Source organism: Neopelma chrysocephalum, unplaced genomic scaffold (genome assembly GCF_003984885.1).
Source record: "Neopelma chrysocephalum unplaced genomic scaffold, ASM398488v2 Primary Assembly neopelma1_85, whole genome shotgun sequence".
Lineage (NCBI taxonomy): Eukaryota > Metazoa > Chordata > Aves > Passeriformes > Pipridae > Neopelma > Neopelma chrysocephalum.
In genome coordinates this window covers 1,658,902-1,674,970 of record NW_020897747.1, presented here as the reverse complement: position 1 = coordinate 1,674,970, position 16,069 = coordinate 1,658,902, and the positions used below count along the sequence as shown (strand labels likewise).

The following is a 16,069-nucleotide window of genomic DNA, read 5'->3' as shown; positions in this document are numbered from 1 at the left end:
ACTGAGTGAAAATCTGTGGGAGATCTGTGCAGTACTGAAAGGCTTTTGTAAGTAATTACAGGCTTAAGGGAAGTTGTAGCATTGGATAGTGACAAGTGGTATTTATTCCATATTTTGTTCGATATTGTAAATTACATATTTATTAAAAAAAACCAAAAACCAAGCACTGACTGGACCAGCATCTCCTCCCACACCAGGGATATGGCAGCAGCTGTGTCTGGGCTCCCCCACTCCTGCTGGAGCCAGTGGAGTCAGCCAGCAATTAACACGGCAATTTTAAAAGGAAAAACAAATGCCTACGTATATGCAAAGTCAGCCTTGGTTTGCTTAGAGCAGCTGGGAAGGGCCTTTTGGGGAGAGGTTCCTGTCTGGGGATGATTCAGTGTCAGCACTTGGTTCTGTTACCCTTGGAGATGCTCTGTAGGAATTCCAAGCAGGTAGCTGAGACATCCACACTGTTTACAGAAAAAGGCTGAAATGTTGCTTTGCTGGGATGCTGGATGGCATTTGGGCTTCTCTGGTGTAGATAAGCCAGCTCTTTGCTGGGCAGGTGTGTGGTCAGGAGGCAGCACAGGCGATGCTTGGCTGTCTCTGAGAAGAGGAGGAAGCGCTCAGGGTGCCGAGATTCTCCTCTGCTCAGAGCAATGCTGAGATCAGACTCTGATTTCATAGAGTGTTTTTGTTTCTTTTGGAATTTTTCCTCACTTTTTGAGCCGTGTAATGGTGCAGCTGGATGGTGAATGGTGCAGCACAGGGAGGGATGGGAGGGAGAAGCACAATTCACTCAGCGCTCGGCAGGTTGTTGTGATCCCCAGTGCCGGGCACTGACAGGCTTCATCCTGTGCTGGGATAAGCACAGCTCGAGGGATAACAGCTTAAATACCTTCTGGAAAAGCAGCTCATGAAGAGGAGGAGAAGCCAAGAAAAAGCAGGGAATTTTTGGAAATGCAGTACTTTTTTTTCCCCATTTTCCCCCCGTGGTCCCATGAGTATCATTTGTGCTTGGAGGAGGCTGTGGTAGGACACTGGTTTAAAGCTGGAAGGGACAAAGCAAGTTGTGTCCTCACAGCTTTTCCAGTAAGGTGTATCTACGTGGCTGTCAGACACTGAATCTCCATTACCATAAGCAGGAGATTTGGCCCCTCCCCTGGAAACAAATCCCTTCCTCTCAGTGATCAATTATGGTGAGAAGGTACATATTCTTCATTGTATGGAGAGATATATATATCCATTATAGTGACTTTTTGACTATTCCTGGGTACTACTAAGCTAATTTAGGAAACATTTAGTCTTTCTCTCTCTGTTTCTTGATCAAAAGGAGGCAGATTTTGAGCAGTTTTTTTCCCCAGGAGATAGAAAAGTAGTATTTGCCTTTAGGGAATAAGGAGAGAACACTTTCTGTTCATTAAATCTAACTGGAAAGTGCTCGACATGTCAAGTGTGAAAACAGAGGCTGAGAGAAGGGAAAGGTTTTGATTTTATTCAATTGACTGTACAGTTTATCAGAAATTTGCTGAATTTGACAATTCTCAGTGCTGTTCACAGTAAGATGCACAACAGAAGATGTGGCCAAACTGTAAGGAAACCAGAGGGAGTACGAGGAGTTGGAGGAGGGATTTGTGGCAGTGTCACAGGCAGGTGAGAAGATTGGATGGTGCATCACCTCTCCTCGGTGGAGAAGATCTTAATAGTAGGAATTGCCCCCAGTGTTGCCCCCACCTGCTTGTTGAGATTGTCTTCCCCTCTCCTTTTTTTTTCTTGGGGGGAATTGCACTAGTTTGAACAGAGGCAGGACTTCATTGGCATTTTGGGTATTTCAAAGTTTTGTTTATGACACTTCATAGGAGATTAGTCCTTTGTCTGTCTACTTGGGTGCTTTTGGCATTAGTTAGATGCTGGGTTTGGGGTTTTTCCTATTTTTGGGTGTGAGTCTCAATGTGGCTGCACTGTGCACTCTCCTGGCAGCCAAACGTGGTTCCTGCCTCCATGGCAAGGGCTGGGGAGACTGCTGGGTGATAATGAGAACCTGTGAGTTTACAGTGTTGTTGTGTTTAATCAGTCTGGTTTGCTTAAAGTGAGGATGGGACAGCCTGTTCTGGGAGAGGGACATCAGTGCCTGGTGCAGCCCCAAGCAGTCCCCAGCTGTAAGGCTTCCCCTGCCTGGGCTGCCTTGGCTTCTGTGAGTATCTTTAAATCACAATGTGCAGGTTGTTAGTGTGCAGCTGCCACACAGGGATATTGTCATGTGAGGAGCTGCTGTAAATCCAGCGCATCAGCAGACACATAATCTGGAAGATAAATCGTGGTGACATGTAGCCGGGAGCCCATCAGCTCCAGATGGCACGGTCTGCTCGTCTGTCATTGTTACACCGATCTGGGGTTTTTCCTAATGCATCCGCATTTCGGCTGTGCCGTGGCCTCCCTGCCATGTGGCTGGGAAGAGGGTTCCAGTGGGCAACAGCCTCCCCGCTGTGCTCTGCCTGCACCAGGCTCTGCTGCGTTGAGTTGGCTCCTCTGCCCTGGGATATGGTGTCCAGTGGCAGTGCTCCCGCCTGGACACGGCGATCCTGGACATGGAGGCAGTTCCTTTTTTCCCACCCAAAAATAAAATTGCATAACTCTGTTTACTAAGATTTGTTGGACGAATTTCAGTCAAGAATATACATGTGTCTATTGGTGGACAGGCACATTTTCTTAGGCCTCAGACACGATCCAGCATCATTGCACCAGTATTTATTTGGGTTAAGGTCTGAGTCGGCTATAGAATCTATAGAATATGGTAGGTGTCCTTGTACTTACTGGAGTCACATTTTCAGAAGAGACAATGATGATTTAATTTTAATATTCATGCCTATATTAGGTAATATTATATATATTCGCATATACATTCTGAGCATTAAGAGGATCCGTATTTTCCAGTTGACTGTTATTCCCAGGGCATTTCATTATACCAGACTTGTTCTGAGATGCTCGAATACCCCCAGCTTGGTTTTTCCTGTAACACCCAGCGGTGATGGCAGCAGCTCTGGGCACATTCCATGCCAGACCAGCTGTCATTGGCAGGGGCCAACACCTTTGTGGGAAGCAGGAGTGAGCCTTAAATAATTATTAGACAAAAAAGGGGCTAATTTAATAATGAATAGTTTGTCTGGCTCTTTGCAGTAATGTGGCACCTGCTGTGGCAGAGCTGCTTCTGTAAGAACACTGTAGTAACTTATGTCCAACTGCAAAAGGATCTTTTCCAGCTTTGCCTTGCTGGTGTAGAATAGTGGAAAGGAGTTTACGTGAATTAATACATCTCAATCAGGATGTTTCCAGCAGGAGCTGAGTGCCAGTTTGTTACAGTAGTTGAGTGGGAGGAAAGAAATGTGAATTTGTAAGTGAAACAAAACAAGGGGGGGGGAATAAGTACAGGTAGGGGGTGAGGAGGGAGAGTTTAACTTTGGGATCTGGCATAACCTGTATTCTCCTTTTGTGCGTGATTCTGTGGTCACGTCATCTTATGATTTTGCATGATGTGAATTCTCTGCTTTGAGAAATGACAGAAACACAGAATGGAGGTTTTTCAGAAAGAGAGGGCTGATGCCTCCTGAATAGGCATAAGCTTTTGCAGTCTGGACTGTGTGGGGTGTTAACATCAGTATGAGGATTTTAGATTGCGTATCAGGGAAAATTTATTCACAGAAAGGGCTGTGCAGCCCTGGCACAGTTGCCCAGGGCAGCGGAGGAGTCCCCATCCATGGAGGGATTTAAAAGCCTTGGGGATGTGGGTTAGTGGTGGCCTTGGCAGTGCTGGGGAACAGTTGGACTTGATGCTCTCAGGGGGCTTTTCCAACCTTATATACTCTGTGATTCTGTGAGCAATACTTTTCTGAGCTACTTTCCTTTTCCCCAGCAAACGTTATGGGGTTGTTGCAGGCTCACAGGAGCGGGTTGTCTTGCAGAGCCCGTGCTGCACAGCGTGGCTTCTGGAACATTTTGTTTTCAGTTTAGACAACACTGAAAAAGTTGCACTTGGCCCCCCAGGAGTCCTAATTAACTCCGTCAGTGAATGTGCACTGGAATCATTAAATGTGTGTGGTTGGGTTTAGCTAAGGAGGAGGAACATCGCAAGCCACCTGACTACACATAATTAAGTTTAAAGCATGAAGAGTTAATCCTGCTGTGAATTAGAATTTGTGCCATTTCAGTGTGAACTCTGTGTTTCTCAGTATATGGGTGTTAAAAGTTGGTAGGAATTAGTGTAAGCTGTTATTGAGCCGAACAATTGGAACGAGCTGAATGCCAGAATACGATTGGGAGCAATACTATTATTAGCACTTGTGTTCCTGAGTTGGTAATGATCGCTTCGACCTGCCATGGGAACAAACGATGCGGTAATTAATCCGCTGCATATGGCAGGGCAGCTGCATTCCGTGAGCAGCATCCCTCTCACTTGGCGTGAATCACAAACAAACAGGATCCCGGAGTGCGGAGTCACGATGGAGGGACCGGGGTTTGCCGGGGACTCTGCCATCGGGGGCTGTGGACCTTGCTGAAGGTGTGCTGAACTGTGTCACTGGGCTTGGCTTAAGGCAGGTCCCCAGTGCTTAAGCAAACTGAGTACCTGGCCGGTGCAGTTGAGTGGCACCTCTCAGAGCCTTACTGGGAGAATCCTTGTCTCATTAGAGTCAGTCGGAAAAGCTCCCATGGATTCTGCCAAAATATCCCCAAGCTCTACCTCTGCCATTGTGCACAGAATTGAATTTGGACCTTAGAATTCCCAAGCAATGCTTCATGGACCTTTTTTTTTTTCTCGTTGTTCCTGCTCTTTCTTTCCCTGGGAGCTGCAGATGCTGCCCCACGATCAGCAAGCTCTCCAGCCTGGGGATGACACCTTTGCACAGTTTCCATGGGAAACAAGAGCCCCTGTGCTGCTCCTGTGGGTGGCACAGCACGAGGACGCTTGGGGCTGCAGAATGTGCTGTTCAACAAGCAGCATGAAGAGACAGTCAGTGCAATTCACTCTGGGTCAGAGATGGTGCCTGGAACAGAGCACCGTGTCCTCGGTGACATTGGCGAGGTGCTGTGGTCCCCTCCCTTACCCACCTGCCATGCCCCTTCCCTCCTCTGCCTGCACATTGGGCTTAGATCTTGATTTTGCTCTTTTTCATCAGTTCTGGCAATGATATTGAACATTCCAATCCCTGGAAGTGTTCCAAGGCAGGTTTGGACAGGGATTGGATCAACCTGGGCTAGTGGAAGGTGTCCCTGCCCATGGCAGAGGGTGGAATGAGATGAGCTTTAAGGCCCCGCCCAACCCAAAGCAGTCTGGGATTCTATGATTCTATTAAAGGTCTCTTGCTTTGTCCTTTGGTTTCATGTGCCACTTGTTTCCCCTTGGTTGAATCCTGTTCCTGGAGGCTCCAGTGTGGTGTCTGTGTAATCCAACACTGGCACGTGCCACCTCTGCCAGTGCAAAACACGGCAGGAGCATAGTCATTGTTCTCTGGTTCCCAGTGAGGAAAGCTTGCTGTGGACCCAACAGACAACAGCAGCCTGAGCATATTCTGTATTCTGGCTGACAGCTTGCTGGGAAAAGGCCTTGGCAAATTGTATTTCATTTGGGAATGTGGAAAAACAGAAAATGAAATGTGCCAGCAAAAAATGTCTTTTTTTTTTTTTAACGTCACATTAAAATCTGTTTATTTTGGAGGTATTGAGGTAAAAAAAATTAAAAGAAGGAAAACTACAACCTGCTCCCCCCTTCAAGGCAGGTGCAAACCTTTGAGGCCAAGGGCGGTGCAGGTTTGAGCTCCAGGCTGGACAGAGTTTTCCCAAGCCAAGGTAGTGGTGGTTTGCTCAGGTCCGTGGGAACACCAGACAGAAGTCGGTCTGTTAATTTTGTCACTGGGTGCAATTTATTAAAAATGGAAAGTCAGGGCACATGGTGGAGACTGTGGGAGCAGTATGAAAAATGCAGACGGTTTAAATTTGGCCCGTCCTCACGTGGAGCAGAGCTTAAAAATGGAAACTGGGGAGGGGAGCACATGAAGTGTATGGTAATTCTTCTATGGGATGAACATGACCTATTTCTGTAAGTCATCCTCGGCTGCCAGCTCTAAGAAATGAAAATGTATTTTCTGAGCAGTGAATAATTTAGCAACTTTGAAGTGATTAACATAGAGGAGAGGCTGGAGCATGGAAGGTACTGTGCTTTTGGAGCGAAACGTGCTCCTGGGCAGGATGGCAACACAAACCCTTAGAATCCTTTAAGCCCTGGGAATTCACTCAAAGAAGGCCCCTACTGAGAGAAAATCCATGATTCAGGCTTGTCTCATCCTCAGGGCACAGGTGAACTGAAGACATGGCGATGGGGAGCACTTTGTAGTGTCAGATCCTCAGAGGTGGCCTTGTCAAGGATCATCTTTTGTTTAAATTGTGAATTGAAATGATTTAAAGAATTAACGTCTTGCTTCATGGTTTCCCAGTGTACAGTCAGGACCACAGGGTGAGCCAAGATCATTATTTCTGATATAAAACCTGTATTTCTTGCACTGCAAGTTGGTGACACTCAATGGAACTATTACCGTGGCATAAATGTGAAAAGAATCTGTCGTCGTTGTATTAGACAGGACTGAACTGTGGTTAATGCTTTAAAATGGAGCCAGAAAGGCACAGCTCAGCCTGCTCCTTGCCAAGGTGATGTGTGTTTCATTGTCACAGACAGTACTAAAGCTTATATAAAATACTAAAGCAGAGTTTTACCTGCCCCAGGGCAGCACAGAACCTTAGTGGCTCGGACAGACAGAGGGGCCTGTGCCGCTGCCTTCCAGTGCTGTGCCCTCTGGAAACTTCAAACAAGGCAATTAAGTTTGGTTGGTGGAACTGCTTCCCCACAGAGCTGTAAAACCTGCCATTAATTATTTCCTTCCTTGTCTTTGTAAGAGAAGCCAGCAGAGCTCCCTGCTTTGTGTACCCAGGCTAAGCTGAACCTGCTGCCTGGCAGCTCCCTTGCAGGTTTTGCCCCTGCACCACAGGCTGCGAGATGCTGATCTTTCCCTTCTCTCTCTTGGGGAATCCCTCCCACATCGCACTGGAGTGGCTGCCATGGGAAAAGCCAAACAGGAAAATGACTGTTGGAGGGGCTACTGTAAGACCAGCCTGTTCTGGTCCTCCTGGCTGTAGGACTTCTCTTGCGTGTTGGCAGGAGAAAGGCGGTGGTGGTGTCCTGGATGAGAATCCAGAGGCTCTGGCTCTCCAACAGGCCTTCAGACACATCCTCCTTCCACTTAAATCCGGGTTTGCATAAGCTTAGCTGCCAGCCCTGCTGGCGTCCCGCTTCCAGAATTCATCCAGCATCGCTGGATGGGCTTCAGTATTTTACAGTTCAGCTGCATCTTGAGGGTGCAGGGCAGGTTTCCTTCTCCGGTGGGGAGGCTGAGGAATGCTGCAGTATCCATTTTTTATGAGGCAGCAGGTCTGATGAGGACAACTGGGATGAAGGAGCAGCCTCTGCGGCAGGGGTGGCTCCACAGAGGCCCTGCTGGGAGGGAAGCATAAGGACTTGGCACCTATCGTTCCCACCCATTATGGGTGTTATGGCTGACACCAAAATGCAAAGATGTACTGGTTGTAGTTAAGGGAGGACTTCTGTGAAGGGGCTGTGGTAACAAACCCTCTCACTAAAAAGCATTTATTGGAGTTATGTTGAAGGACATGAGCTGTTGAACTGGGGCTCCATGAGGGTCCGCACACACCCCATAAAGGGGGGAAAATAGTCACCAGGAGGATTTCTAATTAAATAACTTTCTTTGATTTTAAAAGACTAAACTGACAGAGGTTAGATTTAGATTAGATATTGGGAAGGAATTCTTGGCTGTGAGGGTGGTGAGGCCCTGGCACAGGTTGCCCAGAGAGGCTGTGGCTGCCCCATCCCTGGAAGTGTTCAAGGCCAAGTTGGAGCAACCTGGGATAGTGGAAGGTGTCCTTGCCCGTGGCAGGGGTTGCAATGAGATGAGTTTAAGGTGCCTTCTGAGCCAATTCTGTAATTCTATGAAACATTGAGAACTTCTGATTTTATAAAACAATAATAAAGAATTCAAATTGAAAATTAGGTGTTTTTCTAAGTAGGGTATTTCACAATCCCCAGAAGTTTATAAGATGCTATCCAACACACACAGATATCTCCATCGGGGTGTTTTACCTGAAATTCAGATATTTCAGAGGAGAAATGAAAACTTCATCTAGGGTCTAACATTTAATTTGGTGTAACTATTTATTCTTTTTACCTTTTAAAATTAAACTGCAAAGAGGCCTTATTGTGCCAAAAAGTGCTGGCAAGACCAGTTTTGAAAACATTCCAGAAAAGACACTTTAATGTGTTGTAAACAAATGAATGGGGAAAATTTCTTCAGTGTCCTGGTCCAGCCTGGAATCAATTTGTCTAAAATTGGAATCAATTTGTCTAAAACTACTTAGCTTTACCAAGGTGTTTTCTGTTCACTTTGGGGGTTTTAGCAGTCCCAGCCAAGCCCTGAACACGGTACAGCCTCAATCTTTCATGAGGCACCTAAACTCACCCATTTATCATTTCTAACATATGCTGCAGACACATTAAGTAACATCCAGCGGCTGTTTATTGCTAATGTTATGCTACTATAAACATGTGCTATAAAGGCTTTTTTTTTTTTGTAAATCAATTTTAGTTCCTTGAAATAAAATTTTCTAAGCTGTAGAAGTGGGGAAAAAAGGCAAAAAAACAAGTAAAGGCTGGCCCTGGGATTGCTGCTGTGAGGCAGAAGCTGATTTTCCTATCGAGTCAGCCCTTCCTTGTGGGTCCTCCTGTGGCAGCACCGGCACCTTGGTGTGGATCTGCCCCGAGAAACAGCCTGGGGTTTGGCACAGCGGCACATCCAAGGAACTGGGATCAAGCCGGTGCGTTCCTGTCGCTCCTGGTAGGGCTCTAATTATCAGTCCTTTCAGCCCAGATCACACGATTCCGTGATCAAACGGCTTCAGCTCTGCTTCAGACTCGGGGAGCTGGAGGAGTTTGACTATTTGCCAGGGAGGTTTTATTCCAGCTGCATATGAAGTTTTCCATCCCAGGTTAGTGCTGGTTCTGCCCCAGGAAGCCGCTCATGGAACAGGTGAACGTGGGCCCAGGTGTGCTGTGTGCTGGTGTTTGGGCAGCGGCTCCTGGAGCATTCCTGGGGCAGGAAGGTTTGATGGTGGGTGTCCCTGTCACCCGCCAGCACAGAACCTGCTGGGGAGGGGATGCGCTGGTCCGAGAGCCCCGACCCCGGTGGAGCCACATGGCCACCTCCCCCAGGTTACATGGGAGTGTTGATGTGAGCGGGGTTGAATGTCCATGTCACCTTTACTTTTCCAACACCACCAGTCTGTAATTTCCTGGGAAGCTGTTTAACACGCGGTACCACCATAAAATGGACCATTTACCAGGGAGTTGTGCTGAGAGGCAGTGCCCTTCTGGCAATAACAGCTGGACACGTGGGAGCACAGAGGAACAGAACCGTCTTTGGAGTTGGCCCTGCAGCATTTGGTTACTTGTGTTGGGTGGTTGGGGTCTCTGGTGACTGTTTGTGGGGCTGCCCCACAGCCAGCCCCGAAAACACGCCTCACCCCGAGCTCTGGGAGGCTGACTGCTGTGAGAGCTGTGTGTGGGGAACAGCCCTGGCTGTACAGCAACCTGTGTGTGTGAAGCACATCCCCGTCTCTGATGCTTTTGACCAGGACCACCAGGAACTCATTTAGTGCTCATTAGTCTGCACCAGTGAGGGCTCAGCTGAGTGGTTAATGAGTGACCTGTTGGCCTCCCTGGGTTGTTGTTGCACAGTAACATGTATGTTTCTAACAGAAATAGCACTTGTGGAACACACAGAGCACAAGGAATGGGGTGCTGGAGTTTCCTTCTCTACTGCCTCCTGAGCTCGCTGATGGAGATCAGATGAACACAACGTGTTTGCACTCCTTTGGAAGGGCTCCTGGCCAACGTGGTATTTTTTCACTAATTAGGAATGGTTTCTGGCCAATCCAAACATTTTTGTACCCACTATCAATAACCCACTATGCCTAACCTGACTTAGCAGTTGCTTTGCATGGTGCATTTGATTCCTTGCGGAGTCACAGGGATTAATTTTTAATTATACAATAACTCGCCGTTTTTACATGACTTCATAGTTATTTCCTAATGGTATGTTTGAATACGTGGTTTCAAAGGGGTTCATTTGTAGCACTGGGCTGGTATTGTACCTTTAATTTCTTTCATTATCTACCAGCATTCCCTGGATTCCTGGGTAGTTAATGCTCAGTTGAGGTTCCTGACAGTCATATTACACTGTATTTCCATTTTCCTCACCCATATAATCTTCTCTGTGGATATGAATAGGCAAAACAGATCAGCCCCAGACGCTGGAGACCGAACACACTGCTTGGGGTTTCTCCAGGGGCAGAAAGGAAAGCAGTGGTTTCCTGCACCACATTGAGCCCTCCAGTTAGAGAAAATGGAATGCCTTGTGTTCTAAGGGTTTCAGGCTCTTGAAGGACTGCTGACATCACACCCCATTGCCCTCTGCTCCCTCTCTCCATCAAATATCTCTGCACTTCCCCCCCCCGTGCTTTACCTCACCTCTAACCACAAATCTCACTTTTGGTCTTTGCAGGTTCATCCTCCAATTTGGAGGCTTTTCATACTGAGTCCCCCCTATCCCTCCTGTTGTCCTGCCCTTCTCTCCCATGCTGTTTCTGGCAGGCTCACCCCTTCTTTGGGAACATTCAGAGGTCTCCGTTTGCAGCGGTGCCGCCGTTTCCCTTATGGACTCTCTGCCATCCTTCCCTTCTCTGCCCCATCTCCCTTTTCAGGCCCTCCCTGTGGCTCTAAAGCTGCTCCTAATCTATTCATCCTTTTTGTTGTCCTTTGTCTTTCCCCACCGTTCCCCCTGTGCTGCAGGGCTGCACACCTTCTCCCTCCATATCCTCCCGGAGGCTCGCAGGGGTGGCCTCACCTTCCTGCATAAGTCCGTGGGTGCAATGGCTTTGGATCAAAGCTGGAACTCTCCTTCCTGCCAGATGAAACTCTTGGCATTTTGTGGCCACAATCTTGTGGTTTCTGTGGCCTCAATTTAATGTTTCTACATCAATTACTGGGGTGCTTCCTCCAAGATATGTTGCAGCAATACAATAGGTAGACAAATGCTATTAATTATGCCAACATACAGAAATACATTGATAGAAAGCAGATCATGTCATACTACACTGACATTTGCTGTTACAAAACTCAAAAAGTAATTTCTTAGGTCTTTAGTGTTGAAGAGAATCAGTCTTGGAGGTGAATGTCCCTGTTACTGATGAGGCTGGAAAACATGCACATAAAGAGTGAAAGGTTGACTTGATCCTTAAAACATGATTTTTAGTTTGCTGGTTTCCCCAGATTTGAGGGTATTGGAGACTGGGTTTACTAGCTGCATCCCACTACATTGTGCTTCTACTGCTGGACATTAATACCAGGTCCTGATGAACTCTCACTGGGTGTCCACTCTGTATCTTAAGTTTTACGGTAGTTATATCTTGCTATACTTTTAGATATCTTCTAAATAAATGAAGAGTTAACAGCAAAAATAATGAAAAAATTCATCACTTTAAAATAGTAAAGACAAAACCCTAATTTTTTTGCATCTCTCATCCTTCTATATAAAGAAAGAGAAACGTACTCTTCATTCTCTTTATTTCCCTGGCAAATGGAAGCTGTGCATCCAGGCTGCTTTATCCCACAGTACATCTTGTGACTACAATGAGATCTTAATTACAGAGATGTCAGTGCAGCACCTGGCACTCTGTTGTGCTGTGGGCAGGGCCGGGCTGTGTGAGGTTTGGGGAGGTCCCACGGGCACATGGAACGCTGCCATCCTGCTTGTCATGCGTTCCTGGAGCTGGAGAACAAAGCCACACCACACTGATCAAAGCCAGGTCGTGGTATTTATCTTTATTTGTGATTCATAGTTTGTCACTTGGTGCCAGGGAGAGCCAGGAAGAGGCACGTGTGTCTCTTGTTCTTATGTCCCACGGTTCCGCTCTTCTGCAAAGGTGCTACATTGATAATGAGCCGCTGGAGGAGTCAATGGGAACAATTTGGGAACAATTAGTTTCCTGTTCTCGTGAGGAGCTAAGGCAATACCCCTGGGGACATCACGGTGCAGCAGATGGCATTGAGCTGGGGTGTGAGTGAGTGTCCTGGCACCGGGGCACCTCGCATTTGCACGTTGCAGGTGGATTTGGAATGGAATGGAATAGAAGAATAGAATATTTTCAGTTATAAGGAACTTACAGGGGTCATCTAGTCCCGGTGCCTGATGCTTGAGGGCTGCCCAAAAGCCAAAGCACACTGTTAAGGGCATTGTCCAAATGCCTCCTGAACACTGACAGGATTGGGGCACAACCATGTCTCTGGGAGGCCTGTTCCAGGGTTTGGACACCCTCTCAGTAAAGAAACGCTTCCTAAAGCATCCCAGGTTTTCAGGTCCCTCTCCTACTCTTGTGAATTCCTCCAGTTCGTCCTCAAGCCAAATCCATTTCTGTACCTCCAGATTGTGGCTGTCAGAGCCGTGCCATGTGAAGTCACAGCAGCGGGTGAGCAGGGCCTGTGAACAGGCAACAGCTGTCACCTCCTGCTCGCTGCCACGAAAGCTTCCACTGGCATCTGTGACTCAGGCCCGTACCAGTCATCCCGAAATCATCAGCACTTCTGGCTGCGGGTGAGCGACAGCTTTCTCCTGTCAGCTCAGAGTGGAGCCTCTGGAGCACACGCAACTGTTCCAGGCAGGTTCAGGATTTCTATTTTAGGGATAATCACATATTCTGTAGTGATAAGTTGTCATTTTTAGAAATTCAGCGTGTTGTGCACAAAAAGCAACATGCTGCTACTATGATTTTCTTCCTCAAATGTTAAGGTTTGCTTTTTCTTTAATGGGATCATGGAATCATAGAGTTGCTCACTTGCATAGAGTTGTCAGATTGCTGACTGAATCCTGCAGAAAATACTGGAACTGGAAAACCAGTCAGTGCCTGTTCACTAACATCATCTGAACTTCCCATCAGCAGAACTGTGTATTAATTTATTAAAAGTGACATCTCTGTTGATAGGTTCAAGGGCCTGATGAATATTCATATCGAGGTTTGTTTCCTGCTTGCTGACTTTAGCAGGCTTCCCAGAGCGGTTGTAGTCATGGATACATGGAAATGACACTTTGGGGTTTGTTTTCTCAGTGGCAATGCTTTTATACACAATATTCCAAACATTATAATAAAGAATTGTCAAAAGCTATCCTGGAGCGATGGCAGATCATGAGCACTTGCATGTGGTTTAATTGCCAAGGAAATGTTGCCCTTCAAAGGAGCTCCCTGTAGCAGGGTGTCCTCTTGGTGTGCTTCTTAGACACAGAAGGTCAATCAATGGATTTGATTGCACGTGGAAAACATTTGATCTGTTACCCCAAATGCTTCAGCCAGAAGATTTCAAACAGAATATTGACTAAGAAGCTGTAGCTGCAGTTCTGCATTGCTCACTGCAGCCCCTCTAATAGGAGAGGTAGGAAAATCCTCAGTAAACTGCTGCTGAAATAAAAAGCTCCAGGGAGAAGGGATGTGATGAGGAGCTCACACAGCACCCGTGCAGCTGAGCCTTTCCTCCAGAGCTGTGGGAGGCCATCAGAAGGATGGGGGGGACACTGGTGTCCCCATGGGGTTTTTTCATGGAGGCTCCTGGAGCAATCTGTGGGAGATCAATAGAATCATTAAGGTTGGAAAAGACCTGCAAGGTCATTGAGTCCAACCTTTGACCAATCACCACGATGTCAACTAAGCCAACTAAACATGAACCAATTGGTGGTGCATCTGCCCTTCAGCGTCGCTGCTGGAGTGGAGTGGGAGTGTGGGGAGAGTAGTAGAAGCTGGCCCAGATTCTGTTTTCAATTTCATTTGGCAAAGTTTTCTGAGCTCTCCTGTAGAAAATGTCCCACAAAAGTGACAATAACAATATTTTGGATATAAGCCTAGCACAAAAGGGTAATAGGAACTCCATGGGCATGCGTGGGCTCTTGATTCATCCTCAGAGATGGCAGATGTGCATTTATTTAAGATCTGGGAGTGGGACTGGTAATATTTATAGTGAATGCTTTGCTCCCACTCTTCCTATGTGATGTTGGTCTCCACTGTTGGTCAAACACTGGGTCAGTGCTCATTGTTGACCATCTTGTGCATCATTCACACTGCAAATCCCCAAGCCCATGCCAAGCATTTTGCTTCCTCCAGAAAACTGGTGTGGAATGCTGAGGGTCCCCCGCAGGATTGGGGTCTCCCGGTGGAACTGTCAAGGGCTGACAGATGCACCGGAGACAGCACAGCTCAGTCCACTAGTGAGCTCCTCCTTACCTTGTCTTCTTTATTTAAAACTGACACTAAATTAGATCACAGCAGTACTTTAGTATAAAAATAATTTTGTTTGCAGCAGCTGCCGATCGAGGCAGTGGTGAGGTGTTACAGCTGCATGGTCCTTTCTTGTCATTGCTTCTCACCCTGGCTCTGGAAAAAAGAATGGATCTGGTCCAGGTGGGCTTGCACATGAAGGGAGTGGAAGGCCATCCCTGTCCTCTAAATGCTGCCCTTGGACAGCAGCACCACCAGCCCACTCTGTGTTGAATGTGCACAAGTGGCTCAGCGCGGTCGTGTGGAGCAGAGCAGTGTCCTGTGTGGGGTGTGGGGCAGGGGCTCGTTGTGTTCCCTGCTCTGCCACGCTCGGAGTTTGTCCGTGAGCTCTGAGGCCCCTCCTTTATCCACACAGGTCCAAGCTGTATTTTAACTTGTGCTAAACCACTAATACAGTAACCTCATTGAACCCTCTGCCAGCTCCCTCAAGCAGGTGAAAAGAGACTTGACAAAACAACTGCTGTCCTGCAGCTTCCCCAGAGGCAGACTTTTAATAAAAGCTTAGCCAATGCTCTTAGTTGTCTCCCTGTCTTCTTTTAAATGCAAGCTCATTGCAGTAAAGCATTTACAAATTTAAATTCTTTTTTCTTTACCTTGTAGTGAACTTTGACCACTTCCAGATTCTCCGGGCGATTGGGAAGGGAAGCTTTGGCAAGGTAGGCCTGAGCGCTCGGTCTTGTGGGGTTTATCAGGTGTCTGCTGTTATGTACTTATGGGTTACTGAAACAGTATCAGGACTGAAATAGGCTATTTTTATATTTTTTTATGGTGGCTGCTCAGTCAACACAGGAAAAACGTTCGGGAAAATACCTCATTGCCATTTGGTGCTGCTTTATTTCTTGGCATCTTGGTGAAACAGGTGTGTTTTAAACTACCAGCACAATTGTGACCATTTCACAGCAAACATTCATTACGGTTTGTTTCCTGTGGGGGTGTCTGGATTGTGAGGGGGTAGTAAGTCAGGAAGGTGCTGGAAATTGTCCTGGGTGATGGACTGAGCTGGCACACTGTGGTCAAGGGGGTTCTCTGAAGTCCTGGGCTGTTTTCCCAGTCAGAAATGAGTTATGCTGAAGAGGTTTTATTGTTTATTTTTAACAAGTTTTTTTTGCCAAGCATGTGGGAAGAGGTGGGAGGTGATGATCAAAAAGCTGGATAGCTCTGGAAATCAGTTACTGTTTGGTTTCCTAGTGTTAGTCCTTTTTCATTCCCTTTTTCACTGACTCTCACTTGATGCCTGTGTAGGTGACTTTGCTGCATCTCTCATGGCATTTCCAACCCGAGTTTGCACTGCCAGCACAACCTTCAGTGTGTGTGTGCACGTCCTTGCATGCACACAAGGCTTCATTGCATTCGTTTTATCCCGTGTTTTACTGTGACCCAGCAGTCGTTGTGTCCCTCTGTAGCTGAGTCACCTGTGCCCAATGGACAGGAGCTGTGGGAGCGACAGCCCCAGTGATGATCCCTGAACACACTGAATTGGCTTGTCACCTTCTCTTGGGATGGTTGTGTGGTGCAGGGCTGTGTGCAGGACTGGGGCTTCAGGCAGGGAAATGGCCTTGGAAACAGTGTGAAACGTGTGATATCAAACTGT

At 47.1% G+C, this 16,069-nt stretch overlaps 1 protein-coding gene across 1 annotated transcript in view; it reads left to right on the top strand.

The window, feature by feature from the left end:
* The window catches only part of STK32C (serine/threonine kinase 32C), a 67,496-nt gene that overhangs the window by 21,736 nt on the left and 29,691 nt on the right, over positions 1 to 16,069 (top strand). The window contains exon 2 of the mRNA XM_027692256.1: positions 15,079 to 15,134. Within this exon, the coding sequence (XP_027548057.1) occupies positions 15,079 to 15,134 (56 nt within the window). The remainder of the gene's footprint in view (positions 1 to 15,078; positions 15,135 to 16,069) is intronic.